Source organism: Caloenas nicobarica, chromosome 4 (assembly GCF_036013445.1).
Source record: "Caloenas nicobarica isolate bCalNic1 chromosome 4, bCalNic1.hap1, whole genome shotgun sequence".
NCBI lineage: Eukaryota > Metazoa > Chordata > Aves > Columbiformes > Columbidae > Caloenas > Caloenas nicobarica.
In genome coordinates this window covers 8,572,399-8,586,387 of record NC_088248.1, presented here as the reverse complement: position 1 = coordinate 8,586,387, position 13,989 = coordinate 8,572,399, and the positions used below count along the sequence as shown (strand labels likewise).

Genomic DNA, 13,989 nt, shown 5'->3' with positions numbered 1-13,989 from the left:
GTTTTGGATAGACATTTACAGCAGGAACTTACCCAAGATCAGAAGGAGGATCAGAAGCATTTGCATTGGGGTCCAAGAGAAAACGTTTCTGTGTGAATACTGAATTACTTCCCATCTCCAAAACAGGGTAACCCATTTGCCTAGTCCATGTGTCCATGACTTCCTTCACGGGTTTATTACTTGTCTATGAATGGTGGGAGAAGGTTTCAGTGAAAAAGCAAGTTCAGTCCAAAGAGGAAAAAAAATTATCTCTGATATTAGAGGAAGAAGAGCAGAAATGGGCAGAGAGCAAGTTCAGTACAAAAAATACTCCATTAAATCCTTTGATGGTGCCTGTCATTGAAAGAAGGAATGAGCTGGAAACTTGAACATGGACAAAGGACATGAGAAGTATGCGAGCAGGAGACTGGTCAGTAACATGGACAAGAAATACTGAGGAACCTTTGAGGCCACTTACGCACTCTAAGATCTCTCTATTTTTTTCTGAGGAAATAACCAAACAGAACAGAAAGGACATAAAGAGACTTTCCAAAGCCAGAATTCTTGCAGCATGCCCTGATTTGAGTGTGAAGCAGGAGCCAGTATTAAGGACCAGCAGCTGCACTAATGTAAAATTTCATTCATTTTATATACTGTGAACTTCTGTCTTAGAGACTGGAGCTGGAGGATACTCCCACTGCCTCCCCAGGATGCCACCTGTGATGGAAGGGAGCTGAGGTCACTGTTTCCCTCTTCAGATGAGGTAGGTGACGTGAAGATGCAGAGCACCAGAGAGAGAGCAGGAAGAAGTCTGGGACCAAGGAGAAGGTGGGAAACTGAAAGGAGACAAAGAAGTACAACTTGGGCTGTGTGAGCATCCACAGTGGTGGAAGGAAAGGAAATATCATCATGGGAAGAAGCTGGTAGTATACAGGTGGGCTTCTGGGGGTAATGAGGCAGATGGAAAGAAGCAACCCAGCCTCAAGGAAAAGGAAAGATCAGAAAATGGTAGCACAGAAAATGACCCAACTGGGACTCAGAAGCTAGAGACAGAGATAAGCACCAAAATTACTTGAGAATGAATACTGTTGAGAGGTTTCAAACAGTTGAATCTGGTTACAGATAAGGGAGAGTATATGGTGCATGTGTGTGGTGGCTGAGGGGTGTTTTCACCCATGAAATAAGTTTGTGTTGCAGGAGAGTGTTTCAGTAACAGGCTGTTTGTTAGTAAGGCCTCCTTTCTTGTGTCTTATTCCATTCCCAGGGTTTTGTGCCAAAAAAAGAGGAAATAATATATATTTGCTAGAAATAAGATATGTTGGAATATACTAGGAGGCTGCCTAGCTTGTGATCTCTTACTGACAGAAAAGCTGCAGAATATAAGAAGTTTGGCAAGCTGAAATCAGTGGGCGAGAAATGTAGCATTTGTTTAGCAAGGGTTTGAGATGCTGCAAAACTTACCTCTTCCAGAGCTTCCCAAAATTGTTCTGTCTTGGCATTCTGGAAATGGTATTTCTTCAAATATGCCTAGAGAGAGGTAGAAGACTGTGAAAATACTACCAGGTCTTTCTTCTTTACCTATGAAAACAATACACATATTCAAAGAGGATCAGTTGTACAGAGTATCCACCCATGAGAGGTCATATTGTGAGTAGGAGGTTAAATGGATCAATATTCAGCTGATGAAGTTCCTTTGCTTTCCGATGTATCCTGTAATGTTAGAAGTCAGCATTTTCCAGTGTAACTTAGTATGAAATAAATTTGTACTTCGAGAGTTCTTTGTATTTTGTTGAAATGGACGACAACATACCCTGTTGCAAATTTCTGTCTAATGTAAGAGGCTGTTTAGAAGGAGGAAGCTATTTCAGGAGATTTCAGTAGCTGTGAACTCTGAGTGGAAGTAGAAAAGTCTGATCACCTCTTGGTTGTAATCAAAAGGACCATTACAAGGAATAATGATATTCAGCTAAGTGTTTGCACCTCCTAAACACTATTCCTGCCCTGTGTCTTACATGGTTGCTTAAGGAGTGCTTTCCTACCCTGTTATCTGGATCCTGATGATGTTTAGTCAGTAGATGGTGCTGCTTGTTTCACTGTTAGCCACAGTTAACTACTTTAATGTTCTTGAAGGCTCTGAAGGGAATTATTACACTCTTGTGGACAAGGTGGCTATATTTTCCCATCTTGGGAAACTGTTCTGATTGAATATAAGACAGGAAAAATAAAGGAAAATACAACCATCTTGTAGCAGCCCACAAAAGTGCTCTCCAGGAAGAAGGGAAGAACAAATGTGGTAAATCTGTGCTGTAACTCTTCAGAGATGACAGATGTTGGTTCAGAGGAAAGGACAAATAACGTCCTCTTTCTGGGAGGGGTCCTTTCTCCTGTTTTGTAGCATCATGTTTTATTTTCCACGAGAAAGGACTACGAACTGTGCAACCTCTCTTTTCTGCTCCCTGTTCCCTTGGCTTTCTAGGGGTGGGTGCTCCAGCATCAGGTCTCAGGGCATGGATGAGCTTGTAAGATATAAGACTGCGTAGCAGGCTTGGGTGGGTTGGAGGACTGTGGCCATATGAAGCTACATACAACTGAACGGGTGTTCCTAGCTGACAACAGGATGACAGCAGGGTGGAGGAGGTTTCTCCACTAAAAGCTGTTATGAATTCAGGTTGTCACTGGCGGGCTATCAAATCTTCATGCAGTTCATATTCCTGCTTCTGTGGGAGTGTGAAAGTTCTTCCCCTTGATGTTGTCCACTCAATACTGAAATGAATTAAATACTTTTGCTACTAATACCAGGATCTCTGATATGCACTTTTTGAATAATGGCTTTGCTACTGTTGCGTGGGGATGAGCTGCATTTCTGGTATATTTTGGTGCCACCCTTACCTGACAGCCTTTCTGGAAGATATCTGGTGTAATCCAGTCTTGAAGCATTCTGAGGATTGATGCACCCTGAGGACAAAGGGAAAGGGGAGAAGGTCATTCCATGCTGCTCTAACACTGGATATCTGTTCTCCTAAAAAGGAACATGTGAATGAATATTTTATAAAGCAAAAATAGAATCCATCCATCTGACTAAGGAAGTGGTTTTTCTAATTCCTTCGTACACAGCATGCCTGCCTGCTGGAGCTTAATTCTGGATGTGAGAGCTGGTCTTCAGCTGGGATCAGATGCCCATTTCCAAGTTCAGCTCTGCTAGCACAAGGGCTCCCGAGCCCTGCTGCTGGGGGTCACTGTGCCACCACTCTGCTGGTTTGTGCGAGTGGGGCTCCCTGTGCCACTTTGAACAGGACAGGGCAGCTGGGGAACCAGCCCTGACCGGCAGCACAGCCTGATAGAGGAACTGATTTCTGCTGAGCACCCAGCTTCAGAAATGCTGCAAGTCTGGGACTTTACATGGTGGAGATGCCATCTCAAGATTCAGAATGAACTCTGCTGAGGACTGGTGGAAGAGTGTTGGCCTCTGAAGCAGGGTAGAACTGGGATTGGAGAAGTTATTTACTTGGGTGTCAAAGAAAAAAACCCAAACCAACAATTAGGACCTTGAAAGAAGAGAGCAACAAAGGGAAGACAGAAGAGAGAATAGAGAAGCAGAAGAGTCATGTGGAACAAAGAACAGAGTGGGCACAAAATATTTAAAAAAAAAAAAGCCGTGCAAACACAATCTAGAATGCAAAATAGGATTTTAGAATTAGCGTGTTTTCATACTCCAGACTAAATCATAGCACAGCTGAGAACCTAATTCTATGAATGGTTTAAAAATCCAGTTGTTCCATGAAAACAAGAATGTTATCTGAATTCTCAGTAAATCCTGTCTCCCCTATTTACGTGTCTGAGAATATCAACTTGACTGCATGAGTCACAGCAGAGGGACTATTTGAACAGATGTGCCTCGGAGTGCTCTCCAGATAATTGGTGCAGAGTCAAGGTGGTCGGCAGACGACTCTTTTCTGACACAATAATTTAATGTGTTTGCCACAAAATGTCATTAAAAAATTATTCAGTGAAATTTAGAACAGGTATCCATTAGTGGTAATCAGAAGCTTACTTATGATCAATGGTGATCACAAAGTCATGTGTGTGCACTAGGGTATCTCAGTCCCTCACTTTTGTCTATCAGACACTTCTTATCCACTATCACCTCTTGTAGACCACCTTCTCTCATTTATATTAGAAATCAGAGAAGAAATACACATTTGTGGATGCGTTTGCGTGCAGTGGAAGTTTCTTTTGCTTTAAATTGCAATGTATAGTTAGCTCCTTGCATCTTATGCTACCACTTTTCAGTCTCTTTCTCCTACTCCTTTCCCTCCTCTACAATCCATGAATATGTTTGAGAAAAACTCATGCTAACAAAACCACCAGTTACAGGAACGCCAGTGTTTCCATAACTTTCCGTAACTATTTGGGAAGGTTCAAAAGAGCGACCTTGGCTTGAATAGTTGACCTTGTCTAAAGGGGATATGGGGGAAGTCTTTTCTCAACACCCACATAACTTCTCCTAGAAAGCCGTAGTAATTGCCAAGTATATGACGAGCTTTTATGTAGCAGAAATGTGGAATATTCAGTCCTAAGCTCCTTTAACTGGGAGGTTCCAAAAATGTGGGGATCCAAGACCCAATTTCTAGCAGAACTTAAGTATCTGTTTCCTGAAAAGGTAATCAATGTTTGAACTTCCAAAGAAAAAAACCTCATTGTTACTTTAACTAAATTTTTCACCCTAAGAGAGAAGATTAAACTGGAAAAGAGTTGAGATACAACTACTTTTTAAGAGTGGATTTAAAGCATTATATACATTAATTGTGTAGTCACCAGCTCTACTGGAGTACATCTTTCCTCGGTGCGTAACGCCCTACCAATCATAAAGCAGTCAGAGGTTCCCTTAGAGAATCCACCGCAATGACTCCACAGAGCCTTAGGCAATTCATTGGAGTTTTAGGATTATATAAACCCTGTAATTTCTCTGGTAAAACTAACAGAGAACATTCTAAATTATGCTTTATTTGTTTAGTGATGAATAACATCATGAGGAGATTGTTTTGATAAGAAACATGCAAAAGAGAAGCCAAAATAAAGCCAGAAAGAAACAAGATAATTTTGTCCTGCATTTATATATAAATACCAACAGTAATTTGAGCTAAATCTATGCAAAGACTTTCTCATTCAAGCCAAATTATATCCCAAGCCAAATTATATCCCAAGCAGACTGTTCCCAAACAATGCATGAGTCCTCAAGTGTTTTAGCTTAAAAAAAAATGAGTTAATGTAGCAATTATCTAGGCACAAAAATGATGAGTAAAAGCTAGTGGGTTTTTTTCTTAATTACTTTTTTCAGACCATACCAAAGTGTCTCTTACTTAGTTCACCACTAAAATACATTTTCGTCTGGAGTGTTTGATTTAGCTCTGTATGTTTCTTGACTTAAGTTAGTTTGATTTAAGAACAGTGTTACACAAGGCAGGTTTTCACATAGTTTATGATTTGACTGTGAGGCATTTATGATGCAATAAATACTGGTTGTATTGTTGGATAGAGGATTTAACAATTGAAAACAGAAAACTTGATGGAAATGGATGGATCAAGTCTAGCTAATAAAAGTAATATCTACAGCTACAGACTCCAGCACAGCTAATGCTAAAGGCAATGCAACATGTTATGTTTAGCTGATAATGGGAGCCTGGAGGGAATGCAACAAGTAGGATTTAATAATGCTCGATTTTGAGTGTGCAACACAAACATGGTGTATGAGGGTCAGAAGCAACAGGTCTGGGAGATGGCTGACCTATGACACAAGGGATTCTTCCAGTTGGTTCCAGCTGGCTCCTGACAGAGCCTAGATAGGCACAGGTCCTCATGACTAACTGACAGGGACAGTCCAAGGATGAGCAAAAAACTTACCAAATACCTAGTGAGATGCCCTCTACCATCTCTGGGCTACAGACAGGTGTACCCCAATTCAGTCCTGAGCTCCACAAGTCTCAGTGAAATGTGGAGCTAAGTTATCTCCCAATTTAGGGACAATGCCAGCAGAGGCTGGTGGTTGCCCATCTTTGCTAAGGCTTCTCGGGTGGCTGAGGTAATGTGAGCAACATGAGACAAAAAGTTACTTTCCTGTTTTCACTGCCCAGGTGGGTTAGGAGTTATGATTACAAGCTCCTGTGACTTTTATCTTCTCTCTCAAGTCTCCACTTTCTTTGAATCCAAAGTCACGAGAGGAGGATATCTTACCTTACTGTAGGAAATCGAATCAAACACAGAGGTGATTTCATCTGGAGATGACACATCAAACACAATTGGGTGGGAAGACAGCAAAGAGTCATCCTTCATTACAGGAAGCACATCATCAACTAAAACCTGTTCAAGCTGAGAAAGAGAAGATGTTAGAATAGAAACAAAGGCAGTTCTATATGCCTAACCACACAAAATAAGAAGCTTGAACTGAGCTTCTCAAGGAGGAGGCAGCTGGAATTAAATTTTACTTCCTCTAAAGAAGGACTTGCGAACTCTTACTTTATGTCTGAGGGGAAGGGATACATATTTTCCTTAACTAACATAAATTACCATTTGAAAAATCCTGTTTTCCCATGTGTATCATAACAACAACTACATCAAAAACGAAAGTCAGTAGGCAAAAAAGGAACCTGTATTACCAATTTCAGCAGTGTGACAATATCTGCAAAGCATTATGGGCACCTCTTGTGAAAAAGGAGCTGGGGAGGAAGGGAAGAAAGGAGGAAGAAGGCAGGATTCCCCATCCCAAGGTTTATAACTTTTAAAAAGTGATCATAATTTTTTAAAATATCAAGTGAGATGCAGTCAAAATTCCCCTACTTCCTAATCAATATTGACCAAAAAAGTCTAAATTTCTATTTAGTTTTTCTCTTCTAATATTCACTAGGAAGGTAACACTGAAATGGCTCTATATCTTAAATAAACGTGGTGTCTAGATACAAAAGGGTCTTCTAAATTTTAGGCTCAGTAATAAAATTTTACTTATGTAGGTAGCACAACAGATCTCCTACTTCAAAATGTAAAAGATGTGATCTAGGAATGATTTTGTTCTCAGCCTCAGGTAACATGGATGAGAAGAGATATTTATGGGGAGCAGGGAGGGAGGCAGGTGAGGCACTGAGTAAACACTGCCTGCTTCTAAAGTTACTAGGCTCAGTAGATTTTGACAACAAGCTCAACCTATGCAAAACCTACCCTGATTCCTTCTACTGTCCTATGTTACATATTTTCTAGTATCCAGAATCTCGTTACAACGGGACAGCTGGGGGAAATACGCATGCTATGTATGCGCCATCACATCTGTTTGGGAGGGGAGCAAGGAGAAAGCAAGAAACCTCCCTTTATTCACACTCTGTTAGTATTTGTCAGAGTATAATGCATATTTAAAGCTACTCTCTTTGCCTGCAACCCCCTTAAAGTGTTTGGAGTTGGTTTTGCTGCACAGGCAGCGTTGTGGGCCATCCACTGTCACTACCTGTTTTTGCACTGTGCGGAGTAGAGATTGTGTGAGTTGGAGCATTTGAAATGACACTTAAAATGCTGGCAGCAGCTGAATGGGGGATCTGATATTTTCCTTGATGTATAGCCCAAGCTATGAAGACGGGCCCAGGTTCCCAGCCCTCACCAGGCTGGATAATGATCCTAAGACGTGTCTCATGAAGAGACACTACAGCCCAACTAAATATAAAAGATAAAGGAGAATCTCTGTCTTTCAGAGTTAGACCTTGCAAAATTATTAAGGCTCTGTCCAGAATCCACCAAGGTATTATTTGCCATAAAAATAACCAAACACTTGACTCACTTGTTAAAAAAGAATGACTTTTCCCTGCAGAGCAATACTTAATGAAGTTTACTTTGGCTAGTTTTAGACCATAGCATAGGTACATGGAAAATTTTAAACCAACTTTTTGTTTACGTCACACTGTATTATGTTAGTTTTCCATAAATATACTTTAAGTCTTCATCATCTTTGTCTAACCTCTACCCCCTTCCAAAACACTCCCTCAGCCCTGCCCACCCTCCAAAAGACAGAAATAATTACCATTTGCCAATCTGATTCTGCAGCATTTACTCCCAGGAACTCAAAATAACTGGCAAATCCTTCATTTAACCACAGGTCATCCCACCAGTCCATGGTCACAATATTTCCAAACCACTACAATGATAAACATTGAAAGAGGTAGTGTTAGCTAAATGGTAAACGTACCTTTCAGTATCTCACATTTCCATGTAGAAAATTTATTTGTTCACTTTTATTCCTGTTACCAGATGAAAATTATAATTCTGTCATTTAGATAGGAATTCAGGCCTTGCCTTGTGTTGAAACATCATTTTTATTATAAAATTACAGGTTACTGAGGAGGTTGCTAATGATTCATGTGCCACTGAAAATATTTTTAGTTTCTTCCTCTTGATTTGCTGATTTGTGCTTTTAAGGATATGTTTTCAGACAGCCTCCACAGTGTATAGTTGTCCCTATTTGCTTGCCTGAGAGAGACATCTGCAAATGCAAATTAGTTCCTTTGAGACATTTCAGACAGATTTTCGTAAGCTGGCTCATAGTCGGCACCCAAGCATCTAGCTTCCTAAGAAAAATTTGAGGCAGTAGTGAAGGTACTTTAAAGCTCTAACAGTTTCCTATTTTAATACGATACTTTGTAATCGAATTGTGAGCGTACGTAGAAGATCTTGAGATGGAGTTAATGGCAGTATTTCCAAGATTAAAATGGTGTGACTCCACATTTGAAGCGCTGTAAAAATGAATCATGTCCCAAAACGTACCTGATGCACGAGCTCATGGGCTATCACTGCAGCTACTCTCTGTTGGTTGGAAGAGGCTGACTCGTCAGGATCATACAGCAGGTTTGTTTCTCTGTATGTGATCAGCCCCCAGTTCTCCATAGCGCCTGTCCCGAAATCTGGAATAGCTATTTTATCTACATTGAAAGAAAGAGAACATGTTTACCACTGTATTCTTTGCGCCCCTTATCTTGTCCTCTTTCTGTATATTCACAAGCTGTTTTGTTTATGATTTGTGGTTCTGACTTAGAGCCGTGGGCTGCAGCCCCGTCACCTGTATTTAAGAAGCAGGGAACTGGCCTGCAGCAGCTGTTAGCAGCACCCTGGCTCTGCTGAGATGAATAGAGCTGGGATCAGCTGCACTAGCTGAGGATCTGTCCTGCAAGGTGATGCTGTGCCACCTCCTGGGAGCATGTGTATCATACATACTTAATTTGGGCTCCAGAAATTAATAGTATTGTCTAGGGATGTGCTGTATGCAGTAAACCTCCCGAAACTATCTGTAGCATAATGAGGCGTGTCATTGTTTGTCACGCTGTTGTATTAAAAATATTTATTAACACATTAACTGAAATAAATTCCCCATGCAGTGAACAACATCTACTTCTAGCCTGGCAATTTGTGGGGGTCACTCGTTTATGGTCAGTAATCAATAGAAATTTAAATGAGAATTGTGGACTCAATTGGACTGGCATTTTCTTCTGCAGATAATGACCACAGCCTTTCTATGTGAGTTAGTGAAAAACTACAGATAGATCTAAAACTGAATAGAACGAACAAGCCTCACTCCACCTTAACAGAGGATATGAATTAATTATTTTAATTTAAACAACTTGACTATAGAATCAAAGCTGATAGTCTCGCAAGGGCTTCACTAACATCAAAATAAGGATCACAAGGAGAACGGCAATGCTAGAAGCCATAAATCAATGTGAAATACAATATTTAAATGAAAGACCTTTGATTCATCAAGTTTGGTCTAGATGACTTCTAATACTGAGGGAACAACATAGTAAGTCAAGATTTGTGATCCAAAAAATAGACGTTCTGAGAAAAACAGTATAAAATCGACAAAAGCATCTACCCTATGATAGTGCTGACCTGGAGTTACCAGTCCACACTGAAGTGCAGACAGACCCTTATCCATATGCTGATGTGGTCAAGTCACCAGGGTTTTATGGAAATGAAAGTTTGAATATGAAACATAGGTGAGATATGGTCCCAATTGTTACTGGGGACCAGTGTGTGAAAAAACAACATGTTGTACTGGTTTCTCTAATTCAGTTGTCATTGAAATGCAAACAAAGCTTTACACTAAACTCAGATGATGTTTTGAAAGGAGGAGGTAAAACTCTGTTGTTAAAGTAACACAAGTTAGCCTGACAGGTGCATGTATGAATAGCCAATAAAAAGTTTGCATAGCACTGTTAATCGTCTTCAAAGTTTTGGGGTTTTCTTTCCCCAATACATTGCCCTAATTTGTTTATAGTTAATACTTTTTCATCTTTTTAAATTCATGAGCCTAACTGAATTACCTCTTTGGAAGTCTTAGGAGGGGGAATTTCCAACTCTCTGATTACGTTCCCAACTTTATTAGTTCAAACTGCACAAATCAGATCCAGAGTCCAGATAGGCCGAGCTAAAGGATGCCCAAGCGCACGACTTTTTCTTTACTTGTTTTGTAACCATGGGCGAAATTTGACATCATGCCCATTCTTGTTTAGCTCTGGGTCTTTATTTAGCCCAGCAGTAGAAACTACAGATTATGTGCTGGACCATGCTCATCTTTCTTTCTAAGAAGTGGATACACGCCCACTTTGCACTAAGGTTAACAAATAGTATGACATACTCTCTGGCAGTTTACATCTTCACTTATCTCACTGCTGACTTTTGTCCACAAGTTCCCATGGAAGTGGTACATATTTTTCTCAAACTTCTCCTGGCTCTATTTCAGCTCATGATGTTCCTTTGCTGATGACACCAATGCTTCCCCTGATTTTCCACAAGACACTTTAAAATAACCATGCCAGGACCAGCGCTTCAGCAAACTGAACTGTGAGAACTGGTAATTAAACTGTAACTGAGACCAGCCCTCCCATCATGACATTTAAGAACATCTTGAACTACATGGGTACAGTTTTAAAACATCCTGACATAATATCAGCAGTTAGCAACCAAATGCTTTCATGCTGTTTTCCACCAAAGCCCTGTAGGAGAAACATAATCATGACAGTAAATTAGCAAAAGGAAAAAATATAAGTATTAATAATCACCTAGTTTTGGAAGAGAATAGCTCAAATTAAAGTACTCTTCAAAGAAGTCGAATATAATTTTTGTTACATTTGCTGCATACTCTGCTGTGTGTAATTGCAGTGGCTGGGCGTAAACTCTCAGCTGTAAAATAGAGAGAGACAATCAGAGCAGTCTTCAGTTAAAAGAAATTAGAATGTGGCAAGCATTGAAAAGTCATTTAACATACATACTTGTAACACTGCAGGTTCTCTCTAAGAGACTGGCCCAAACACTGAATTCCGTTCCCTAACACATTTATTCAACAAAGCTTTTCAAATGTACAGAAGAGAGAGACCAAGTCAGCACAATCTGTGCCTGTTGTCCACAGTATGCTGAAATTGTAAAACTGGAAAGACCCATGTCCAGAAGCTCACAGTGGCCAAGCTTGGAGCAGGGCCTGGGTGCATACCAGACCCTCCTTCCCCGTGGCCTTGTTTTCTCAAGAAGGAAGCTTGGGCAAGAACAATTGAAGGGAATCCACTTGTTCTGAGCAATTCATTGATCTGGACTGATCCCATCAGACTAATTTGATAGAGCACATCTTTCCTGAAATGTGTCTGAAGCCTTGGAACACCTTATTTTCTTCAATTTCTTTCTACCTTTCCTACCTACTATCATCATAATTTCCTCTTGTCCTTGGATGTTTGAAGACCTCAGACCCTTTGAAGACAGTGTGTTTACCAGATGGAGTGGCTGTTTGCCCAGGACCTCAGGCCACATACCATCCAGTCACAGCTACGGTGCCTGCAGGGCTGCTGCCCCTCTGGAAATCTCAGACGAAAATCAGCTCTCTCTCATCCCAGCAAGCAGGTCCAGGAAAACTGGCCCTATGTGTGACGAGTTGCATATCTGAGCATGTTTTTTTTCCTGAATGCAAAAAATGGTGTGTTGAGTGCTGACCTTTCCATCCCTGAACCTTGGTGCCTAGGACTGTTTTTGCTGTTGCTGTCAAGCAATAGGAAACCTCAAGCCCTGGAGGACTAGAGCCCTTATGGCACCCACAACCAGGATGAGGAGACCTACAGCTTGAAAAAACCTTTTGGGATGTTGTCTCTACATCGTGAAGACAAAGTCCGACTTGAGAATTTATGGAGTCTTTTGGGGGTCTTTCCCTCGATCTCTTTATCCCAAAGCTCACACTGATCTCTGCCCCAGAGCAGAGCCGTAGTGCTGCCCTGTCCACTGTCAGGACCTGTAGGCTTTTTTCTTCTCCATCCCCCAAAACCTCCAGCATGGAAAGTAAGAGATCTTTATATGGAGTGAAGTTTCTGGCTTCAGGAAAACTGATCCATCCCACTTTGCAGGCTCCGTGTCTCATGAATGGGGCACATTCTTCTGTCTGTGTTGGTGTGGCTTGTTTACTCCCCAACGCTGTCTTACAGCCAGGAGTTTAGGGCTCAAACTGAACAAAGGAGCTGGCCTATCCTAGGAGCTGTCTTGGAGCCTGACAGCACATTGATTTCAATACCATGAAATTGCACTTCCTCCAACAAGAGGGGAGGATGGGAAAGTGGTCATAAATAGAGCTGGAATTAAAAAACAAAACCAAAAAAAGCTTATGAAATTCAATAGAGAATCCATTCCAGCCAGGGGATTTCCCTCAGGATCAGTTTGCAATTACAATCTGCAATTTCCACTTCAGTAAGCTCTTTACCCAATTTAGCAGTCTTTGGTCCCCTAGCTGATCCATATTAATGGTTTCCAAAACCTTCATCATGCACTAGAACCGACTTGGGTTTCATTTGTATAATCTCATCTGTGATTTTCCAAATCAGACATTTGGTACCTGACAGGTAATCAGCTCAGGAGCATCCTTTACAGCTGTAGGCACATTTCCCACCATTGATTCCATTAATGTCTTTGTTAGGGCAACAGCTTTCAGAGTGAACGGTAGAGTTTTTAAATAATTTACCATGTCATGTAAGTTGCATGCTGTTGCTATTTATGAAAGCAATATATGGATCACATGGATATTTTCTGTTGGATGAGGGATTTATTGCTAGCAAATTATATAGCAAACTGTGGAATGTTCTTTTCAGCAGCTGGTGAATCTAAATACCTCATTGCTCCTTTAGAAAGGAACTGTTTGCTTAGGAGAAGGACTTTCTAAATATCTGGTTAAAAACTCTAGTGATAGCCTGTTTTTCTTGGGTAAAAGGTAATTTTTAGTGTTGGAGTTTATGTGCCTCCCTTAATTAAAAACCATCTTACACATAAACTTTATATTGATAAAACCATGTCCATGCTAAGAGCAAGGAAACAGTTATGATGTTAACCTCACTTAAAACCCAGGTTTTGTAGTGCAGGCAAGTCCTCAGACATTGAATAGTGAATAGTGTTAATAAAATATGTAGTAACCAAGACCTGAATTAGAAGACATCTCTTCGGGCGACCTCTGTACTGACACAAATATCCCTGCTTATACACACACACACTTTAATTACCATTCTTCAGTGAACACTCCCTTCTATTTAGAAAGGCTACAACCAGTCAGGAACATTGTGGGCTTTACTGTTTTGCTTGAAGAAAAAAAGCCAAACAAATATTGACTTGAGAGCCATATTCTGGAAAGTGGCATGGACAAGCAGAGAATGTTAACTTTTGCGTCTAGAAAATAAAATGTTTTATGTACATCTTCGGCATTTTTTTTCCCCTACCGTACTATGTTCTACAAAAGCTGCACAAGTTCTGATTCTTAAAACAACCAAACTCTAGAGAAAATATATTGAGGACAAATAACCAAAGTCCTGTCTCTGACAGTGAATGGAGCAGCCGCGCTGGAGACCATCTGGTTAACAAAATTGTGTGGCTGGGTGGCCTAAAACATTTTGCAAATTACTCAGGCAAACAGCAGGGATCTAAGAACATTGCATCTTTATCTCAAACTAGGCTCCATTTGCTTGG

At 40.6% G+C, this 13,989-nt stretch overlaps 1 protein-coding gene across 1 annotated transcript in view; it reads right to left on the bottom strand.

Annotated features, from left to right (window-relative positions):
* The window catches only part of ENPEP (glutamyl aminopeptidase), a 35,057-nt gene that overhangs the window by 11,342 nt on the left and 9,726 nt on the right, over positions 1 to 13,989 (bottom strand). The window contains exons 4-10 of the mRNA XM_065634404.1: positions 11,067 to 11,187; positions 8,776 to 8,930; positions 8,036 to 8,149; positions 6,211 to 6,345; positions 2,869 to 2,934; positions 1,441 to 1,506; positions 33 to 184 (exon numbers count right to left, since the gene is read on the bottom strand). Coding sequence (XP_065490476.1) covers positions 33 to 184; positions 1,441 to 1,506; positions 2,869 to 2,934; positions 6,211 to 6,345; positions 8,036 to 8,149; positions 8,776 to 8,930; positions 11,067 to 11,187 — 809 coding nt within the window. The remainder of the gene's footprint in view (positions 1 to 32; positions 185 to 1,440; positions 1,507 to 2,868; positions 2,935 to 6,210; positions 6,346 to 8,035; positions 8,150 to 8,775; positions 8,931 to 11,066; positions 11,188 to 13,989) is intronic.